A 22,127-nucleotide genomic window follows, 5' to 3' on the forward strand; every position below is an offset into this window, starting at 1 on the left:
CCTAACCTAACTTGGGGAAGAAGGAAGGCAAAGGATCACATTGGCTGCCCTGAGCCCCTTGGAAGAAAGATAGGACTGGAAACGAAATGAATCCCCATGGGCCTCAGTAGCAGGCCCTAAAGAGGGAAGCTTTACAAGCTACTTACAAAGAACTGTTACCTGGCCCCAGAAAACAAGGAAAATTTTAGAAACCCCCGATTTCTCCATTATTGTTATTTATCTGCCCTGAGGTATGTAACAGCTTACAGGAGTGGTCCAAGTGTACTGAACAGACTTCATTTTAAGGAGGCTTGCAAGGCGGCTCAACAGCAGAGCATCTCCAGCCGTACCTCCCCGCCGCCTGAAATGGAGGCCCAATTTTTTTAAATAGCTTTTTATTGGTTTTCTCATATAGGAATAGGGGAGACAAGAGGCCCAATTTTTAAGTAGAAATGTGTGAAACCGAGCAGCCCTAAATTGAAGGCGCAAGTGAACTGGCTCCAGTATTTTCAAGGTTTCTCCAGCTGAAACTACAGAAATGAAAGTGTTCAAAAACTTCAGTATGAACCGGTACCGTAAGGAGCAGGGATTTTTTTTTGTTTAAAATCAAAGACGAAACGGGGGAAGGTTAGCTAGGGTAAAGGACACATTTTTCATGCATCACATTAGAAGGATCGTCAGTCACTGGTTTGCCAAAGAACTCTATCCAAGAGCTGCAGCCAAGCTGAGCGGACCATACTGGGTCTAAATGGAGGAGCACATCCGGGAGCTGCATTTATTTGTGGGACGGTGAAGTGGATTCTTCCCTTTTGTGCCCACATGTTATAGGAGCCCAAAAGCTGCCCACTGTTTACAAAGTTTTACAGAAGAAAGTGCTCTGGGGATATTCATTACGTTAAATTCTGACCGCAGATCAGAGAGGTAGCGTAAGAAAGGCGCTTCACTTTACTTCCTGTATTAGAATGTCAGTGGTTTTCATCTCGTGGGCGGAATAAATTTCCTGATTATGTTAGGCCTTTCAGTAAAGGAGACCAACATCTATAGCTATCTACTGTTTCAAGAGGAGGTTTAATTCTCATACTGTTTGCAACTTTGGCATTATCAGGGGCTTCTGGAACTCAGTGCTGAGAATTTGGAAAGAGTTCTACCGTACTTCCTGGCTCCTCTAGATCAGTCCAACCATGGCAGCAAGAAGAAAATATTAATCTATGCCTTCTGCATCCATCCAGGAACCAGCCTGAAGTTACAAAGGCCCGTGTTCAGCAGGTAGGTGTCAACTGTCAAGATGGGCATTGAGAAACTGGAGAGGATTCAACACAGAAAGGATGCAGCATGAGGCAGAAACAATCAAGAAGTATGATGCTGAACAAGCCACAGGAGGAAAAATACTACATCAATTGGGAGTAGAGATGGGCACAAACTGTAATCCGAACCGAAGTTTGTGACGAACCAGGCTGGTTCTTGGTTCACGAACTGGTGGTTCATCAGAGCCCATTTCTGATGAACCTCCACGAACTTTAGGCTGGTTCATTTGGTTCGTTTTTTGGTTCGTCACTGCAGACAGCCTGGCGCCGATCAATCAGTTTCCTAGGCAACAGGGGATGGACTTCCTGCAGACCTTCTGCTGGCCCGGAAGTGGCCTTCTGCTGGCCTGGATGTGACGTTTTCACAAACGAAACAAACTGGTTCACAAACCGGGGCAGGTTCGTGAAAGTTCGTGGTTCATGAAATCCGACAAACCACGAACCGCGGAGTTCGTTTTTTTTCCGGTTCGTGCCCATCTCTAATTGGGAGTCAGACAAGAAAGCAGGGAGAGAAGGATGGCAGGATCTGTTTAAAAGTAATGTCAACAAACGAGGTATGCTAAGGCCAAGACCAAAAGCAACAGCTTGACTGGCCACAGGGTGTTAAGCATGCAAACGTATAGCATTCAGTAGTGCTCTCTCCTATGCACATAAAACACCCATATTATCCCACAAATCCTTACAACTACCCTGTAAGCTAGAACAATATCAATACCCACTTCATTTGGAAAAGGGAGAGCAGAGAAGTCATTTCTTGTGTAAGGACACCCAAGGAGTTCAAAGCCGAGCAGAAATTTAAAACACAGGATAGTTTCAGGTGGACAGCTGTGCTGGTCTGAAGTAGAAGAGCAAGATTTGAGTCCAGTAGCGCCTGAAAGACCAACAAGACTTCCAGGGTATGAGCTCTGACTCCTGAAAGATTATATCCTGGGAACCTTGATGGTCTTTGAGGCTCAAATCTTGCTCTTGAACACAGGGGAGACTTAAGTCACAGCCTGTGCATTTAACCACCAGACTATACCAACCCAAGAAACACATCTGTTGTTTGGAAGCAATCTTCTCCTTTAGAGAAGTTGGTGGAAGACAAAGTGGTTTAGACAAATCCTTAAAGGTGCTGGATTCCTTCTCCCCAAACTCCTAGCATCAAAGAAAAAGAAAACAGGATCTTAGACTTGGAAGATGCCCTAAAGAGGAATGCTATAAGGAGAGTAATTCTTTGCTAAACAAATGTTGGAAAGAGGCAATGATGCTGACCAATGTGCTCATGTTTTTAGCAATTTAATCAGCCATGGACCACAGCTGCAAATGAAAACAGCTCAGGTACACAAAACAGGCAGGCTGCTCTTGAGTTTAATGAGACGTTTTGTGCACACAGCAGCGTCCAAGGCTGAAATCCTCTGCACATTCACGTTATCGGTGGGACTTGCTCCCTGAGTCAACACACAAAAGATCGGGCTGCATGGAACAGCAATGCCAATAGGGAATTTTTTTTAAACAGAAGCTCTGCATCTGTGAGAGATCCTGCTGCTGTATAAAGTTACAAAAGTACTTTAAAAAGCAGAAGCTTGAGAGGACGCAGAGTCTTTTCTGAGAAATTATGGGATCCTCCTTGAGACACAGTGCTGATGAGTATGTTGAACTTAGACATGGAAGTCTTGGGATCTTCAAACACTTCACTGCAGTTTTTCTGTGGAAGCTCTCTCTGTGCTCCTCTTCCCCTTCTATAAAACAGGAATAGCAGCAGCCCACTGTGGCATGTCCTTGAAAGGACCGAATCGCTCGAAGACTGCAAAGATTCTGCATGTTATTAAAAACAGTTTCTACAGAACAAGGACCCCAGCTGAGAAAGTCGATCATGGCACAACTGAAACTCCTGAACAAAGAAAAACTAGAGATGATTTGTTACACAACACTGGTCCAAGTTCTCTTTCGCAAGGAGATGACCTTCCCTGAATGGAGTGCGAAAAACATAGAAAGCAAAGAAGGGGAACACTGTGCATATAGTTTTCTCACAACCATCCTATCCTGGCTGAATTTATCATGTGGCTAATTAGCAATACTGCAATGATGGATAGCAGAGGACAGAAAGATTATTTTGATTAAGGGAGGCAAGCAGGTTAGGAAAACAACTATGTTTACTGGGGGAGGGGAACAGTGAAGGACATGGAAGAGAATGGGCGAGAATGGTCAAGCCTCAGAAATCAGGTGCAAGCTCGGGATCTTCCAGCACAAGTAAATGCTATTACTCAAACTCACTTCAATTACTGAATTCCCTAAAGAGTTGGTAAGCATAGCTTTTCATGGGAAGAGAAGCTGTGTAAATCTCTAGTGCACATTTGTAGCACTACTTTCCTTCACAAATCGAATAAATGAAATCAAATAAATGAAATCAAGCCACACCCTCTGGATCAAAATTTTGCAACTGTCCAGGGAAATCCTGGCTCTTTCAGTTGGTTTCCTGGCACAGAAGATCAGCATGATATGCAACGCTAAGCATTAGCTCCAAAGGTCTACATCCACAGCTCTGTAAGTCAACATGCTGTATTGTTGGACATGGCAGATTTGAGCTCAAGTCCCTATTGAGTTAAATCTTATGCCATCTATGATTTCTCCAGGCTTATCCTACCTCACAGGAAATATGTTGCCCTTAAGTGTTTAGAGAAAGAAAGGAGGCACAAACTTAAGAAAAAAAAGAGCAAGTGAAGAATCTGAAAAATAGTAAAGAAATTACTGAGCATGTTCGGCAACGGAAGGATGCACGCATACTGGTGTGGCACCGAGGTGAGCCAGGACACCCTGAGTTCAACAGCATCATGGCCACAAACTGTTCCTTTAGGCCCATAATATGGGGGTAAAAATACTATTGCAAAGATAACAGCAAAATCATGCACTTGCTTGGAAGTGTGTGTGCATGCTACATAAAGGCTTTCAAGAGTCAAGATTTGGGTCCACTTTAGAGGACCCAAATCTTGCCTCTTCTACTACAGACCAATCTGGCTACCCACCTAAAACTAGTTTTGAGAGTCAAAGTTCCCTTCAGCTGCCTTCGGATTTGTATCTGAAGAAGGGAGCTCTGACACTCAAAAGCTCATTCTCTGAAAATCTTGTCGGCCTCTAAGGTGCCGCCGGACTCAAGTCCTGCTGTTCTGCTGCAGGCCCACACGGCTACCCAACCTGAAAGTACACAAAGTCTGAGCGCTATTGTGATTACTAGAGAGCAGTGTTGAAAGACGGGGGTGGAAGTTTTGTTTGTTTTCATAAGACAGATCGGGGAACTCTCCCCCCCCCCCCAATTTCCACGTGCATAATCTAAATTGCTTGGAAAATATTTGGAGGGGGGGTGAAGAAGCCGCCCCGCCTCTTTTTCCTCTCCGCCCCCCCCCCCCCCGCCGTCGTCGCGGAAAAAAACCGCAGGGAGAAGAGAAAGACACAAACAATGGGAGAGGAAAGGCGAGGAGGAGCCCCGCAGGAAGGAGCCCGAGGCCGGCCTGCGATTGGGAGGCGGCGACGGTGGTGGTGGGAGGGGGGGGGCGAAGAAGGGAAGGAAGGGGGGAGAGTTGGGATTTTCCTCTCCCCCCCCCCATCGAGCCCTGGAAGCGGAAACGGCCAGCGGGGCGTCAAGGTTGCGAGGGGGAGGCAAGCAGGAAGAGAAAGCGGGGAGGAGGATTAAGATCCGAGGAAGGGGGGGGGAATTGGCCCCGGTGTGAACTTGCCCGACTCGGGTGGCCCCTGGGCCGGCCAAGCGCGCTGCGCAAGGCCCCGGCTTCGTTCCGGCCGACTAGGCCGCGCTGGCGCCCGAGACCGGAACTCTCGCCGCCTCACGCCCCCCTCTTCCTCCCGCGGCCCAGCGTCCCCTCCTCCGCCTCCTCGCCTCAGACACCGGTCGGCCCAGGCGGCCCCCTTCCGCCTCCCCCGTCCAGGGAAGGGGAGAAAAATCTCCTCAGGAGGGAGAAAAGGAGCGGGGGGGCTGCCGAGGGGGAAATGCGGCCGGAGGGGCGGGGCCGGCGCTTAAAGGGCCCGCGCGCTATTACCGGAGCGGCCGCGCAACTTTACCTGAGTCTCCACCGCCGCCGCCACCACACACACACTGACAACTAACCCAGCGCGGCCGCGACCGCCCCCTCCTGACCACGTGACGCTGATGGGAGGGGGAGGGGACGGCAGGGGAGGGCTTCGGAACGCCCGCGTCACGTGGAGGGGGCGAGGCCACGCCCCCACACCGCCCGCCCGCCCGCTCCGTCCAGAGGGCGCCCGCGCGCTCCCTCTTTGTCGCGCTCCGCTCATAAAGAGAACACGTGACTCCCTTCGACGTTCGCATCTTAAGAGAAAGGGGGCAATACACGGACACATTCATTTCCGGTTCCCCTTTGAAGGGCGGCCTCTGAGATACAAAGATAGGCTCTCGCTCACCCCTTTCCGCCTCTACGGGGTCCGGTCTTTAAAATAAAGAGAAAATTGTAAAATAAATAGGTGAAGTATAAATTTGTTTAAAAATACATATAGAAAAAAACGGGCACCCAATTGTAAAAATAAATAAGAATACATTTGTGTCAATGCAAATTGAAATAAATATAATGAAATTATCAGCTAAACGAATAGAAGCCTTGTTTAAAAATAAATATAAAATGGAATTTCATATATGAAATAATAAAATAAAAATAAAATGGGTATAAACATAAAAGAAAAACTTTTATTTGTTGGGGGGGACAATACATACGGAGACGTACTATATAAACAATATACAATACCATATATACAATATATACAGCGCCCTTTGTGGAGGCGGATTGCTGTTCGCGGGTCCCTCCCGGCCCACGACCACCTTCGATCGGAAACCGGAAGTTGTATCAAAACCAATCACGTGACTGCGCCGCGCCCGTCCCACGATCACGTGATAGCACCCCCACCATCGCCTGTTTCTCACCCTTTTTCTTTCCCTCATCTCCGCTGGCTTCCGGTCACCTGACGCGGTCTCATTCCGGGCCCCGGCGCCACGTGACGGGGAGCAGGCGGGCTTCGGGGGCCGCCATGTTGTGTGGCCCTCCGGGCGGCTGGGCCAGGCGCCGCGGCCGGGGATGGCGGCGTCCGACAGCAACTGGCTCTCTGGGGTGAACGTGGTGCTGGTCATGGCCTACGGGAGCCTGGTGAGGTCAAACCGGGCCGAACGAGGCTGAACTTACTGAGCCGCGGGAAGGCGTGTGGGCAGGAGGGCGAGGGAGAGCTCCGCGGCGGTCCCCCCTTGCCCAGCCGCGGGTGGGCGTGGGCGAGGATGGCTCAGGGGGTAGCGGGCGGGGAAGCGCCGAAGGAGCAGGTTGCTATGGAAACGGGGCCCTCCCCACCCTTCTCTTTAGCAGGGGGAATCCTGCAGCCTGGAGAATGGCCTCGTATCCCCATCTCCGTGCATCCACGTGGAAGCGTGCATTCATACGTGTGTGTCTTCGTGGGTTGTTTCGATTTCTGTTGCCCCCGTCCTACCACCTGGCTCGTCATTTCATTGCAATCCTGTGCAGAGTTCCTCCAGTCTAAGGCCCACGGAAGTCAATGGCCTTAGACTGGCATAACTCTGCCTGGGATTGCACTGTCGGTTTCCTCGTGCCGGTTGTATTCACTTACTCAAGGCGGTTAATCCGCCTTGAGTCTCGATGAGAAAGCCGAGCTGTAAAAAGTAGCATAAGTAATGGACGTGCTGCGGTTGCCAACTCCCGACTGCGAAATTTCTGGAGATTTATGGGGTGGAGTCTGGCGAGGGGAAGGGCCACAGTGGGGGTCCACCCTCCAAAGCAGCCGTTTCCTGCAGGGGAACTGATTTCTGTGGCCTGGAGATCAGTTGAGTTCTGGGAGGTCTCCAGTCCTAGGGCTGCCAGTTCAACTTTCCTTCTATGGAATATTGGGGAGGGGGCTGGCACTCGCCTTCTGGATGTCCTCATGCACACACACTCAGCACTATGCAAGGAATGCTATTTTTATATGATGTTTTAATATGGAACGTGGTTTTTTTTAAAAAAAATATTGTATATGGAACGTTCTTAAACGATTGCAGGGAGGGTGGAATACAAATATGATATAAATAAATAAATAAATCGCTTCCAGGAGTGATGTCATCTCGCAGGCCCTGGGAGCTGTCCTACGCTTCTGGCAGGGGCCCAAGGCTGCCCAGTACAAGGCACAGGAGCACTTCCAGGACCTGTGTGATGATGTCACTATTGCGAGTCATTGCACTGTGCTGGGAGCGTGTCCTGGGAGGGCCCCCCCATTGCTGGCCAGGTGAGTGGTGGCGGGAGGGAGAGAGCAGGAAATCCCCCTGTCCCCACTGGGGGATCGGCAACCCTGTCCAGGCCTCACGTGGAGGTTGGCAACCGTAATACATACATACGTCTGCATGTCCGTCCTCTGTTTGTACGCTTGCATACACATGGATGCATAAGCACGTATTTTGATGTTTGCGTATTTATGTTATATGTAGCCTTTCTCATTGGGACTCGAGGCAGATTACGCAGAGTCAGTCAATGCAATCTACAGGATAGGATGGGAGATACATGTGTTAAACTGAGGGTGAAGACTGCTGATGTATGTTGTTTTTAGTCTGCCTTTTCCACAGAGACTCAAGGCAGATTGCACAATGGAAATTGATAAGATCAATGGCTGGGACATTCAATAAACAATAAGTTCAATAAGTGTCAAGTTCTACTGACTCACTCTAGAGTGAAGTAATGGCAGAGCCCCCCCCCCGAGAGCTTTGTGGCACCATGGGGCCTTAGCCAGGTTGTCCTAGACCAACACTCTTAATACCGATACTGAATAACTTCAACACCTGTACAATGAGGCTACCTAGCTGCCATCCTATGTGTGGTTGGAGAAGTCCGCTGAATTCTCGAGGCATTAGTTCTGTGTAAATGCCTGTCAGATTGGGCTGTGATCCTGTTTATGCTTTGAAAGAGCTGCCAGTTGGATCGGGCTGCAGTCTTGGGTGTAGCTGAAAGCTGGACTCCCATCGACTCACCTGTGGGGTGCCCCTGAGAAAACATTCCTAGGGTCGTGCTGCATGGTTGTAATTACACATGTTCTTAGAAGCCAGTCCAATTGAACTTGCTTGGGTTTACTCCTCAGTCGGCATCTTGGTGCGATTCTACCCTCTTTAAATTAAGGTTATTCTTCGCCTATAAACAGGTACGGATTGGACTGCGTTCAGTCAACTTGATGGCACTCACTTCATAAAACTGCTCCGAATTAACCTCTCAGAATCCTTTTGATTGTGCACTCCTAAATACTTGCACTCAGAACTACACCACCCTGTGTTCACGGGGGTGTTCTTCAAACTACTGCTGAATTTTGTGTGTCAGTATTAGCAAGTAAGGCCCTGACCGGGATAGCCCGGGTGAGCCTGATCTTGTCAGACCTCAGAAGCTAAGCAGGGTCGGCCTTGGTTAGTCATTGGACGGGAGATCTCCAGCGAAGCCCAGGGTTGCAGAGGCAGGCAATGGCAAACCACCTCTGTTCGTCTCTTGCCATGAAAACCCCACAAGTCAGCTATGACTTGAGGGCAGTCTCCACCACATCAGAGAGTTAAGACCCGCTGGACTGAGCAGGTCTTAATTCATAGGGAGCGTGTAAGAGGTTGAGCGCTCCTTGTGCCTTCCTGCATGATCTTACGGCCATGGATGAGCACACTGTTTGCGTTCATAAATTCCCAGCTTCGAGTCATAGGAAGTACTCCACTTTCTCAGAGCCAAGCTACAAGTGACGCCTGACACAGTTTGGACGCTTGTCAGCTTCCCTCAAGTTTTGATGGGAAATGTAGGCGTCCTTGTTTCACAGCTTGGCTCTCCATTACAGCTGCAAGACCAGGATGCCTACATTTCCCATCAAAACTTGAGGGAAGCTGACAAGTGTCCAACCCTGGCTCTCAGGATGAAATGTGGAGAGCTGCTGCAAGTCGGAATCGCCAGCGGTGGCATTGCTGGAGCCGTGTTCTGAACTGTGTATACGAGGCAGGGTTTGCATTTTTGCTCAGCTGAGTACTTGTCGCTGGGTGTGCTTAATGTCGCTCTGCTTAGGGAAAGCGTGCCTGTTTCGGATAGAATGTTGTCATGCTTTCCCAAATGAGCTTTTTGTCTGGGTCTTCTGTTCAGGTCCTCGCTTTGTGTAGTTCCACAAAAATAACACCTTACATGCTCATGGTCCTGTTTATGTATTTGGATTCTTTAAAGCCCATCTTTCTGATGGAGATTCCAGGCGGATTACAGAGTACAGAAAGAGACGGGGAAATGCAATCGTACCGTAGGACGTCGAATGAATAGTGTAATAGGACCAGGACCTCAAAATTGAACGATAACGACAGCTGCCATGTAATCAAACGGTGTAAAATATCCAGTAAGCAGAGGGGTAGGACCAGGAATACAAAACTGAATGGCAATGTGAACGGTGCTGCCCAGGCCAGAATAGCGTGAGGGATGCAGAGTGTGACATCACAAAGGTACATGGCAGTGCAGGATCCCCTCCCATATGAAAGTGTCCCTGTGGGCCGTTTTGTACCATTGTTCACCTCCTCTTGCCTGCCGTTTCAAGCGCTGCTTACAGCCACTCAAACCCCTAGCAGGCTTCCTGGAAGGATAGCTTACCCCGTTTGTTTGAGACTCGCCAGTCTCTGGGTTCTTTCAACCTGGGGGATTCTGCACACCATTGATCAGACACTCAAAGACACAAGGCTTATATATAAATGATGTTTATTAGTTTAGTGTATGCAGGTAGCAGGAACCGCTCTATTAAAGCACAAGCAAATGGCATTAAAACAACAAATAACCTGCCTATCCTTTACTATAGCTAACTGACTAAAAACATAAGCTGGCTAACTTGCCTTTCTCTGAAGAAAGCTTGAGGCTCATACTCACAAACATAGTCCATAAACCATGCCAGGCAGGTCTGGGCATCAGGCCTGGCATGGAGCAAAGTCTCTCACATGCTGATGGAAAAGGATAGCATGGAATGATCCAACGATGTCTCAGTGCGAGTGTGTAGCAGGGTTGTGAGAGCTGAGAGGAGCCATCTTTTCTATGATTGACAGCCAATCAGAGGTACACTTGCAATCAGCGTTGCTAGCCTGAGAACTGAGAAGGAATACCTGCAGAGCTGAGCCTCCCTTGTCTCTCAAGGCCCTTTCCCTAGGCAACAGCTCACAGGTGCAATTAAAAAGAGTCCAGTAGCACCTTTAAGACTAACCAACTTTATTGTAGCATAAGCTTTCGAGAATCACAGTTCTCTTCGTCAGGTGCAGTTAATTAACTGAGCTGCACATTCCACTCCCAGGGTGTCAGACCTGTGGAAACGTAGAAGCCTGAACCAATGTAGGCAATGGGCTCAATGGGGCTCTGCTAGACAACCATTGCGGACCTAATTTCACTGCAAGGGAGCCCTCTTTTCTGCACATTTAGTGGAATGAAAGTAGTGCGGGTGCCTTCCTGACCTCAGGCAGGCCGTTCCACAAGGTGGGAACCACCGCAGAGAATAAACTTCAATGCGTAGTTGCTGATCTTGCCCGTTTGCATGGAAAGACCTTCAAAAGGTTCTGTTCAGGTGATGGAAGCTGCCGCGGCGGAGCACATTAAGAGCGGTGGTCCCACATGCACGAGGGTCCAAAGCCACGAAGGACTTCGTAGGTGATAACCATCCACCTGGAATTGGGCCTGGGAACTAGCCAGTGGAGCGACTGCAGGATGAGTGCTTCATGTATGTTCTGCTTAGTCCTCTGTAGTAACGGGGCTGCTGCATTCTACACCAACTGCAGTTTCAGAGTTGTCTTCAAGGGAAGACCCATGTAGAGTGCTTTACAGTAGTCTAGTCTCAAAATAACCACGACAAGGATCCATGTGGCCAGATTGGCTGAATCATCTGTTTTGCATGTTTTGCATGTCCTAGTTCAAGAAAGACTTAAGAAAGAGACCATTCCACGTCTCTCTTCCATCTTGTTGGTTTTCTTCTTGAACTGTGCTTGTTTGCTGAGAACCCAACAAATCCTGTTTGTGCTCCACACAGTAATGTTTTTAGTTCTTAAGTCGTGAAAAGTGATTAATTGTAGCCACAGACTGTATCGGCCTTTTGTGCCGCAGCAGCGTCTTGCTGGCTCATGCTCCTACCTGCCCTGAGGATGGCTGTTGCATTTTTTTTTTGTACTGTCGGCACTCTATGGGTCTAGCACAGCCTTTTCATCTGAATTTGATGCCTTATATAGTGATTGGTTTTATGTATATTAATTCTATTTATTGAATTAATTTATTAACCTTTATATTTAATTTCTCTTGTGAACCGCCCTGAGCTCACTTGCGGGGAGGGCGGCATATAAGTATAATGAACTGAACTATATGCATAGGCAGTATCTTTGTGTGCGTGGGAGATCTTTAAGACCAGGGCTCATTTTGAGGGGGGACACAGAGGAACACAGTTCCTGTAGTTCTCCAAAGAGGTCACATGTCAGGTGGCCCCACCCACCTGATTTTTGGCCTGGATTGGTCCCAAAATGGCCAGGATTGGGCCTAAAACAGCCAGGATTAGTCCCAAAACAGCCAGGATCAGGCCTCTTATGGGTGGTGGATCTCTCTCCCGCTCAGCAGCGGCCCAATTCTGACCATTTTGGGCCCCTTTTCGGCCATTTTCAGCCCCCTTTTGCCATTTTGGGCCCAATTTCGGCCCTGAACGGCCAGGATTGGGTCCAAAACAGCCAGGATAGGTGAGGTCAGGGGTGTGTGGCACATGCAAATCAGTTATGCTAATGACACACTTCCGGTGATGGCAAGGGGCGTGGCATATGCTAATGAGTTGTGCTAATGAGTTCCTCCAGCTCTTTTTCTACGAAATGACCCTTGTTTAAGACTATTGCATCTCTTCCAGATCTTGACCCCCCCACGTCTTTCCTTTCAGGTCTTTGTGCTGCTCTTCATTTTTGTCAAGAGGCAGATCATGCGCTTTGCAATGAAGTCCCGCCGTGGCCCCCACGTCCCAGTCGGGCAGCATGCATCCAAGGTTTGTCAGCAAGCAAAGTGTGGAGGGTTCGTCACCCCAGGGAAGACGAGGGTCACAGCCTGGCCAGGGTGGGGTGGGGAGTGGTTAAAAACAAGGCGACAAAGGTGGGACTTGGTGGGAGCCCGTGGCCTGGCTCTGATGAAATGCAGAACCCTGGTTGATTTCCCATACGGTTAGTTTCTGAAACCAGGATCCTCCTCGCAATAAGAGTCTTTCTACACGAGCCCTCTTACCCGAGGACGCTCAAGTGAAGGGAGGCGCAATGTTAGCTGGAAAACGTAGGAGTTTTAAAAGACAGAGCTTTGTCATTTTCTCCTCTCTACAAAGAGCCAGAGATCGCTCCTTGAAGAGTTTGTAAAGGCTATGTTAATGTCACCTCGCACTGGGGGAGGCGAAGAAGAAATAAACCCTCCAAGGAGCGATCTCCGGCTCTTTGTAGAGAGGTGAAACTGAGGAAGCCTTCAGCTCCGTCTTTTAAACTCCTACATCCCCTTGTTAACATTGCGTCTCCCTTCACTTGAGCGTTCTCGGGTAAGAGGTCTCGTGTAGAGAGACTCTTAAGTCACCTCCTGGTTTGTCTCACCAGATACTGGATTTGGTGGCCTTTGCTCTGGCTGGGTTCCAGCTCCTGTTGGATGGCCTCTTAACCATAGCTAGGGGAGTGGCCCGTGTACAGGCTATCATCCTAAATGGAGCTAGTTTAATTAAAACATGGTTTTGTGTAGCCAGTTGGACTAGGACTAAGAAGAAGCAGATTTAGATCTCCATTTAGCCGCACTCACTCAGTGACCTTGGGCCAGTCACACATTCTCAGCCTGACCTACCCTGTAAGGTTGTTGTGAGGGTAAAATAAAGGAAGGGAGAAGAGCGCACACAGCTCTAAGCTCTTTGGAGGAAGGAAGGGATAAAAATGTGATTTGTTGGGACGTAACAGAGGTTTATAGCATCAAGAAAGGTGTGTGTACATGTGGGATAAAGGCGCTTTGATTCTCTTTTGATGCTAGATACAGCAATATTGCTTAGAGGTAGATTAAGGAGAGACCTGTCTGTCTGTCTATCTATGTAATCTGCTTATTTAGCTTATTTATAGCCCACCTTTTTCACTGAGCCTTGAGGTTGGATTACACATTAAAGAAGGGGAAAAAATGTAATTGTACAGCATAAATGCATGTGGGTGGCCATGTTGGTCTGCAGTAGAAGGGCAAGATTTTGATCTACTAGCACTTTAAAAGCCCACAAATTTTCCAGGGTATAAGCTTGTCTTGTTGATCTTTAAGGTGCTACTGGACTCAAATGTTGCTCTTGTACTGCGTAAGCAAATAAAAAAGGAACCCACTCAAATACAGAGAAACGTGAAGGTGAAACCACACGAGCAGGGTTTTTTGAACACAAATCAAAAATTGTAATGAAATATAAAGAAGTCAGTCCTAAATATAGTATAAGAGGACGCCGGACTTGACTGTGTTGTGATTGTACTTTTGATGGTGCTGTGAATTGTATACTATTGACTGTTGTACTGTATGGTGGTAGCATCTCGCCCCTGAAGAGGTCGTTGAGACGAAACAGCGGATTCAAGACGGCGCTGCGTGTAGGGCGGTGCCCGTCTGCTCAGTGCACCCCGCCTTCACCGGCTCCACCCGAAATAGAATATACAATTGATTATACTTCATTATATTGAATTTGTCTGATTACTTACCTTACTGGAAGCTTATCTGTGGAATGACTTTTTGTTGCACCAATATATATTTATTGGATGGTTCTTCATACATATTGACTTTCCTACATGTTTGTGACCGAGTTGGATTTCTTATAATACTATATTTAGGATTGACTTCTTTATATTTCATTACAATTTTTGATTTGTGTTCAAAAATCCCTACTTGTGTGGTTTCCCCTTCATGTTCCCTTGTACTGTGTAAGGCATCCAGGGAACAATGCAGTAGGACTGGTGGGGGGGAATTCAGAGGCAACGGGAGCAATTATTACTGCCGCGAGATGTGGCTGTGGCCACTGCCTAAGGTGGTTTGTAAAAAGACCCGTCTGCTGTGGTTAGCCACAATCATGAAATGGGAGCTCCAGGTTAAGGGTCAGCATACCCATCAGTGCCAGGGGTACGTGGGGCAGACTGCATTGCCCATCATGCCCCGTTCGTGTGTTTCCAGTAGCTTCTGGCTAGAGTTTGGGGCACTGTTGGGAATGGGATACTGGACGATACAGGCAGTGGAATCCTAATTCCCTGATTTCAGTGGGTTTCGACTGGAGTAACTCTGCTTAGGATATCACTAAGACTCTCAGTGTGATCCAGGCATAACGCACTTAAGGCGTGTTATGCAGAGGGCTTCTAGCATTTAGGATGCAGCATCTCTAAACAGGCCTCCCTGCTACAGACGAACGTGACCGGCTCTCTGGAGTACCTCCTTAGCACTGCTACTATGACTTTCTATAACAGCACCTCATCCAGGTTCATAACCTGCTGTTTCTTGGTCACCTGTACGAAGTAGGAATCAGCACCTTCTGGTAACCGGGAAACATTTCTCTTTCCCCTTGTGCAGGGTGAATTGTTAAAAGGGAGGGTGCGTTTGAACGGGTCGGACAGTAGACAGATCGCTGGCTCCTGAGATGCACAGGAGAAAGACGGGCATATAAATACTTTAAATAAATAACCAGTTTGGTCAAAGGTTAGTCCCATGAGAGCTAAGTAGAACTCCTGTGTTACAGAGGCAGTCTGCCTTTGAGTGCCAGAGGCTATGGACAAAGGGCAGGGTTTGACTTTCACCTTGGTAGGCCGCTTCTCGGCATCCTAGGACTTTTGACGTTTCAGCGTTGGAAGCAGAACTCTAAATTGTGGTCTGGTCCAGTAGGTCTTCCCCTGTGTTCCGTGGGTAAAACTTGTGTGTGTGTGTGTGTGTTTGGCTGGGTCATTTGCAAGTGGCCATGGCTGCTGGGGTCCAGGTGCTCTCTGGCCATCTCATGCAAGGGCATCGTGAGAACGCGCCGTTGCCCCGAAGCAGTTAAACGTCTGCGTTCCGGAAAAGAAATAACGCTCCGCTTAGCTGCAGGGATCACTATATTTGAGGGCTGAAAAATATAGAGAGCTTTTTAAAAAATGTAATCACGCTATTAGTCAGATTTGCCCAGCGTTGTCCCTTTTGGTGGCTGCAGCCTGCTAGGACTGCTGTTGCATTTTTAGGGCCTGCGGCAGGATCTTTGCTAGTACGGCATCCTGTGATCTTTTACCTGGAGAGGCTGGGGCTCACATTCAGAGCAGGTACCCTACTGCCGAGCCACGGTCTCTCCTGGGCACACATGCAGTCTAGCTGGGTGCTTTTCTGGTCTAACCAAGCAGCAGTTTTCCAGGGTTTCGGCCACAGGAACCCTTTCCCAAAGCCTGTTTGAGCTCTCTCCATTTTTTTTAAATGCGATGTGCTGGGGATTAAATGTGGGGTCTTCTGCTGGCAAAGGATATGCATTGCCACCCAACTGCAGACCCTACTCAGAAACTGTAAGTGCTGGAAACAGCCTTACACCATTACTCCCTAGCTCCATATTATCCCCTCTGACTGGCAGGGCCTGACCTGGATCTCAGGCAGAAGGGGGTCTTTTTCAGCTTATTTATTTATTTTACTTGATTGGATTTCTGTTCTTCCTTCTCTGCAAGCAGGCTCGGGGTGGGTGACATCATTTAAAAACACAATACAGCAATAAATATACAATGCTCCATAAAAATGCACGCATCTACAAAACGTTAGAGGAGCTTAGTTGATTATAATGTAATAAAATAAATAATCAAGATCAAGATGGCAGCAAACCACGACATAGCTGTTTGCTTAGCTTCACTTGGATAAACCCGTGGGCAATACATACGTAATTCCAGGTGCAACTAGCTGTTAAGCAGGGTGATGGTATAAACATCTAATGGGGAGGGATTAACTCATTCATCCACTCCCTCGCCCTGCGTGGCCAGTGGAGGCCTAGCCCGGCCTCAGCCACAGGAACATCTCTGTCTTACAGGCCTGGCGGAAGGACAACAAATCCTGCTGGGCCCTGGTTTCAATAGACAGAGAGTTCCACCACACCGGGACCAGGACTGAAAAGGCCCTGGCTCTGGTCAAGGCCAGGAGGGCCTCCCTGGGGCCAGGGGCCACCAATAGCTGTTTTCCTGCTGATCGAGGTGTCCTCCGAGGTGTATATAGGGAGAGGCAGTCCCGCAGATACGCATCCGCTGCCTTTTAGCAAGAGGCGCCAGAGGCTGCGCGGGGCTTCGGGCACGCAGAGCAGGAGCTCGGCCGCTGTTTATGTGTTTAGATATTTATACCGTGCTTTTCTCCCCAGTGGGGACCCAGAGCGGCTTGCAACATCAATCTCCTCCCCTCCTGCATTTTATCTTCACAGCATCAACATCCCTGCGAGGTAGGTTAGGCTGAAAGCGTGTGACTGGCCCCAACAAGCTTCCACGGCAGAGTGGGGATTCGAACCTGGGCCTCCCAGATCGTAGTCCAATACTCTAACCACTACCCTACACTTAAGCTTATATCCTGGAACATTTTGTTGGTCTCCACGGTGCTACTGGACTGAAGTTTAGGTCCACCCCATTCTGGCTGTCAACTGCATGGATTTTTGTCTGTTCTTCTCCTCCCACAGAGCTTGAAAGAGGAAACGGACATCCGGCTGTCACGGGTCCAGGACATCAAGTACGAGCCCCAACTCTTGTCCCAAGATGATATCCGGCTTCATCAGCTGGAGACGCCCAGGAGTCCATGTACGGTATATCGTATCCTTCAGCAACAAGGGGTGGGGGTGAGTCGTGGGGCCCTCTCCGTCTCTCCCATTGCCGTGTACAAAACGTTGCACTGACTTGAGCCTTTGGGCTTTGTGTTCCCTTGCAGTTTGCTATTCCTATTTGTACAGAATGAAAGCCCTGGATGCAATCCGAGATTCAGGTAAAACATAGGAGCGTGTACCCGTGTGTGTGTGTGTGTGTGTGTGCGTGCGTGCGTGCGTGTGATGATTAGTCAGTCTGTCTGTAACGTATTGGCCATAATGTTGAGACTGGAAAGGTTTTCAAGCCATAAAGTTTTAAATTTTATAGTCTTGTGTTAAGTCCTGGAAAGGAAAGCAGACTCTTAAGTAGGGATCTACATCTGGCGGCCCCTGGGTTTCACATGAGCTAGTCCTCTCTGCTTCCCTGGACTTCTTGAATCTGCTCATAGGCAAGAGACAGACAGGGGTGGAAGAGCGCACAAGGAAGAAAATTGTCACACATCTCGGGCCAAGACAGTGTCGACAGCACAGAACAGGCGCAGTGTCATGTTCAGCTGTAGAGTTCAGCTTCCCAAATGCTTGTCCCCTTCCTTTCCTCTTTCCTTTTCAAGCATGCTGCCAGACCTCGTGGCTGTGGCGGTGGGGAGAATGGATTTGGGCTGGTTTTGGTACCCAGGGTTTTTTTTTTTTTAATTTTTTTGCTCGCAGTCAGTGAGGCTTGGCTTCCTCATTTCTTGAACCGTAGAGGCAAAATAAGACCTAGCAAATGCTCCACAAGCATTGGCGTTTCATCTTTACGGGAAAGGCAGCCTGGCACCAGTTTGGAAGAGGCCCACTTTTGCCTCCCTGCATTGATGGCAGTTTTTTAAGACTTACTGTTTTTATAGTCCAGGAGAATCAAGGCTTTTCCTGCTGACAAAATGAAGACTGACATTGGTGGCCGTGTTTATGCTGCCAGAATATGTCTGCAGGGGTACAGTTGGGGCTAGCTGGGCGTTTGCATAAATTGGAAGTTGTTGTACTGGATTTCCAGCAGCCAGAGTATGGCCCTTGAGGCCGCAAGCTGCCTCTGGCAAAGAGTAGTAGAATACAGATTGTATATTTTTCTTTTGGTGCACTTATCTTTGCTTAGCCCGGTGCAGGAATTGAGCCCAGAAGAGACACGGCCCTGCGTGCCTCTGTTCAGCCTGCTGGGGGCGCCATGGACTCATTAGCTATCATTTCTCCCCCTAGAGATCCCATTCTCGGCGGAAGGCAGGCACCCCAAATCCTCAATAGGGAGGAACTTCCGTGCCTACCTGGTCGACTTGCGGAACTCCAGCACCCCGTTCAAAGGCGTCCGCAAGACTTTGATCGATGCCCTCCTGGACGGGTACGACAACGCCCGCTACGGGACAGGGGTAAGCGCATTTAGAACGGGCGGTCGCAGGGAGCTCGAATTCCAAATCTCGCGTGTGCCGGCACTGCAAATGTCAAGCTCCTTTTGTTTTATTTGTTCGATTGACGGCCCGCTGTTTCCATCGCTCAAGGCAGCAAACAACTGCCAGGGCAGTGAAGAATTACAGTCGAGGACAAAATCCTACCCGGTGTAAGAATTGCCACCTGCGAGGAGATCCTTGATGCAGGCTTAGAGAGCTGGATTTGATCTCTCCCTTGGCTGCTGCCTGTTAAACTTCCTTCCAACTGGAGAACAGCAGGCTGGCTTTCTTAAGCTTTTCCTTGGACGCACTGAACTCAGCCGCAGCTGTGTTGGCAAGTGCAGGGCTTGCTGTGTCAGTTCCTCTCTCCGCTTATTATTAGCTTTTCTGCAGTCATCTCTAGAAAGTATTTTTTTTTGCTGGAAATCCAAAGCAGCCCCTTGACCTTGGGGGAGGCGGAGGGGGTAAATTCCACTGCAGCATTTCTGTTGATTGAAAACATAACTAGGGCATGTTCTGAAGTGTGGAACAACGGTCTGTCACTTTTTAAAAAAAAAAATCCTGCCCCTTTCCCGAGAGCTTCTTAGGAAGGCCCCCCCCCCCCAATTTTATCCTTACAACCTTGTGAGGCAAGCTAGGCAGAGAGGTAACCCGAGATGAGCATCGCAGCTGAGCGGGGATTGGAACCTGGGTCTCTCCACGTCCAGCGTTCATTCTAGCCACCTCACCGCATCGGCCCTCCTTGCAGGGTTGTTGTGAACTACTTTGCCTGTCTCCGCTTTCAAGGTATGGGAAAGGCTACCTGCACCCGCTGCAGCAGATGCCGGCGAGACGGCGTGCCCTGATTGGGGAATGTCAGGTGGCATGACACGGGGGGCAAGCAGGAGGCGTGGCTACTGCCAACTCACCCTGCCTGCCCGGTGAGATTGGCTGGCTGACGCTCTGGGTCCATGGGTCTCTTGTGCTTAAAATTGCAAACTCCTCCACTCGCCTCGTGCTCTCCTCCCGATGGGCTCATCCAATCAGAAAGAGGGGCCGTGGCTCCGCAGCAGAGCATCTGCTGGGCATGCAGAAGGCCCCAGGTTCGATCCCCGGCACCTTCAGCTGAAAGGATTGGGAAGGATGTAAAATGAAAGCAAGGGTCAGGACACAAGATCAAACTGTTCCCACGTTGGGGAAACGTCCTTTAAACAATGTCTGTAAAGCGGATCGAAAACTATCTCTGCAACTCAGCTTGCGGTGGCAAAGCTCTGCTTTAGTTAACGGCTGCAGTTTTCTGGCTTCAGGGAGTCATCTCGAGGGGCCTGATGCTGTAGAACCAAGAGCACTTCCTTCCAGTTTTCCTTAAAGGAGCTTGTTTCTTTCGGCTTTTTGTTTGCTTAATAAGGGTTGGGGTAAGTACGATAAACCGGGAATTCCTAACACGCGCTTCTCTTTTGTGATCTAGACTTTCGGCAGGACAGAGTATCTCAAGTACCAAGAAGCATTGTACGAACTGGCAGCAATGTGAGTAGCTGGGCGGTGCTGTGGAGGGTTGTCAGCAAAAGGGAATAGAAAAGTGTCCCCCCCCCACTCTAGCTGAGCAGGATACCAGTGCAACCTGAAGTCCAGTGCCGGAGGCCCAGCCCCAAATGCTCCTCCTCTTCCTCCCTCCCATCTATCAAATAACTCTGTAAAAATAATTTCACGCTGTCTTAGTAAACTGTATGCAGGGTTCGAGGTCCAGAGTACTGTGCAGCAAATGCCGCACACCCTTGAGGGCTTTTGACATGTGATTGATAAACAGCAGATTGCAGCGACGTCCTGTGGGGGCGGGCGGGGTTTGTTGTCATATAATGGAGCTCCTTGGATCTCTGCTGCAAAGGTGAGAATCTGATTGCCAAAGGGTCAGAAATCATGACTGTTGATGATCTGAGCATCTTTACGTGAGACATCTTGCACGAGGACACTCAAGCGGTAAGGAGATGCAGTGGTAGCCGGGAAGCGTAGTTTAAAAAAACAGAGCCAAAGGCGCTGTTAATTTTAACCTCTCTACGGGAGGATAGTTTTAAAAGACAGAGCCAGCGGAGATCACTCCTCAGAGGGTTTGTTAATTTCATCTTCCCGGAAGGGGAGGTGAAGATGAAAGTAACAAACCCTTTGAGGAGCAATCTCCACCTGCTCTGTCTTTTGTAGAGAGGTGCGAGCCTTCGGTTCTGCCTTTTAAAACTACGCTTCCCAGCTAGCATTGCATCTCCCCACACTTGAGCATCCTCATGTAAGATGTCCCGTGTAGAGAGACTGTGGGTTTCCCTACCATCCCAAATAACCACCATTTTCTTTAGTCTTCATAAAGAGTATCAAGAGTGGGGCAGTTTCATTCCTGATTAGGACCACCTGTCCATACCCCAGAGGCCAGCCAAACGCACTCCCCTCGATTCAGCCGTTCGCTCTGTCTCCTTCTTGCCACAGCATCAAAGCCCGCGGAGGCAGCAGCCAACGGCAGCATCAGTCTGCAGCCAAGGACCTGACGCTCTCGCCCGACGTCTCCAGCCCCACCACCATCCAGGTGACCTACCTGCCCTCCAGCCAGAAGAGCAAACGAGCCAAACACTTCCTGGAGCTCAAGAGCTTTAAGGACAACTACAATACTCTGGAGAGCACCCTGTGACTGGGCCTCCGCCTGCCAAGCGACTGGAGCGGTTTTCCCTGCTGTACCGGGAGGAGCAGGGCTCGTGCCCTGTCGGTTAGCCAGCGTGAACTGAGAGGCATCATTATGCCTGAGCACGGCTGAGCACAGCGGCTGCCAAAGCAAGCAGCATTTCAATCCGCGATCTGACGTGAAGCATGTTGCTTCTTTCTGTGTGGAGGGGGGCACTTCCTGAATTCTCCTGCTCCCCCTTGTGGTTTTGTAAATATGTCATTTAATTACCTCTCTAAGTTATTTATAAAGACTCTAGGCATGCTTCCCTCTTCCCACCGCCTTTTAGAAGGAGCCAAGAACGGTTGGGGGAACTCCACCTGTTCTTTTTGACTTTGGAATTCATCCCCCCTGCTTTCGAAAGGTGGGAATAAACCCCCTTTTTCCCCTTCAGCATTCCTCTCTCTTCCCTTCCCTGAATTCTATCCTGTTTTCCCCTTTCAAAAGTATGAGAGGGGGAAGGCACGTCCGGAGAGGCAAGTTGTCAATCACCCGTCACCATGCCACGGGGATTTCTGCTTTTTTAAAAAAAAAAAACTGTTGGCCGTTTCTCAGCTTTGGCTGTGGCAGGAAAGCTGCCTTCTCCTGGAGGCTTATTGCAGTCCTGCACCCTTAGCCCATTTGCCCCTGCAGAGAGCTGTAATGGCAAGAAGCAGGTGGTACCCGCCGAGAGAAAGCATCGGGGCAGGGGAATTGGTCCCCAAGCAAGACTCGACCTCACCCTCCCCTCTCTTTTTAAACCGCTGTTTAATAAAAACGGAGATGGGTCCAGTCTCACACCTTCTTGTGTCATTTTTTTCCATCGGCAACCCCGAGAAAGGTGCTGGCAAGAGCGAAAGCGGCACAGAAGCCAAGCCGTATCGCGCCAGGCCAACTTCAACCTTTTTAACTGGCTGTAGGACCTTGAATAGCACTTGTTGTGAGCGAGCGCTCAGCCTACGCTGCCTCTGGCTAGGGTTCTCTGGTCTTGTC

At 49.2% G+C, this 22,127-nt stretch overlaps 2 protein-coding genes across 13 annotated transcripts in view; one reads left to right on the plus strand and one right to left on the minus strand.

Moving 5' to 3' along the window:
* UBAP2L (ubiquitin associated protein 2 like) overlaps positions 1-5,398 on the minus strand; it is a 54,507-nt gene extending 49,109 nt beyond the window's left edge. For 2 of the 11 annotated variants that reach the window (XM_054994744.1, XM_054994719.1), the window contains exon 1: positions 4,997-5,209. The gene's annotated coding sequence lies outside the window, so the exon portion shown is untranslated. Of the gene's footprint in view, positions 1-4,996; positions 5,210-5,336 lie in introns of those variants that run through there. The other 9 variants (XM_054994777.1, XM_054994754.1, XM_054994770.1 and 6 more) reach the window with 6 other exon arrangements.
* A 912-nt stretch (positions 5,399-6,310) lies between these two features.
* Positions 6,311-21,932, plus strand: C1H1orf43 (chromosome 1 C1orf43 homolog). Of its 2 annotated transcripts, XM_054994807.1 has the most exons (8): positions 6,311-6,427; positions 12,195-12,296; positions 16,629-16,706; positions 16,938-17,055; positions 17,183-17,236; positions 18,291-18,457; positions 19,923-19,981; positions 20,927-21,932. In XM_054994807.1, the coding sequence occupies exons 1-8, from the start codon at positions 6,359-6,361 to the stop codon at positions 21,123-21,125; spliced, it is 846 nt and encodes a 281-aa protein (XP_054850782.1). In that variant the 5' UTR covers positions 6,311-6,358; the 3' UTR covers positions 21,126-21,932. The 2 variants fall into 2 exon arrangements, with proteins under 2 accessions (XP_054850782.1, XP_054850790.1); XM_054994815.1 differs by lacking the exon at positions 16,629-16,706.
* Positions 21,933-22,127: the final 195 nt, after the last annotated feature.

Source organism: Eublepharis macularius, chromosome 1, assembly GCF_028583425.1.
Source record: "Eublepharis macularius isolate TG4126 chromosome 1, MPM_Emac_v1.0, whole genome shotgun sequence".
NCBI classification, from domain to species: domain Eukaryota; kingdom Metazoa; phylum Chordata; class Lepidosauria; order Squamata; family Eublepharidae; genus Eublepharis; species Eublepharis macularius.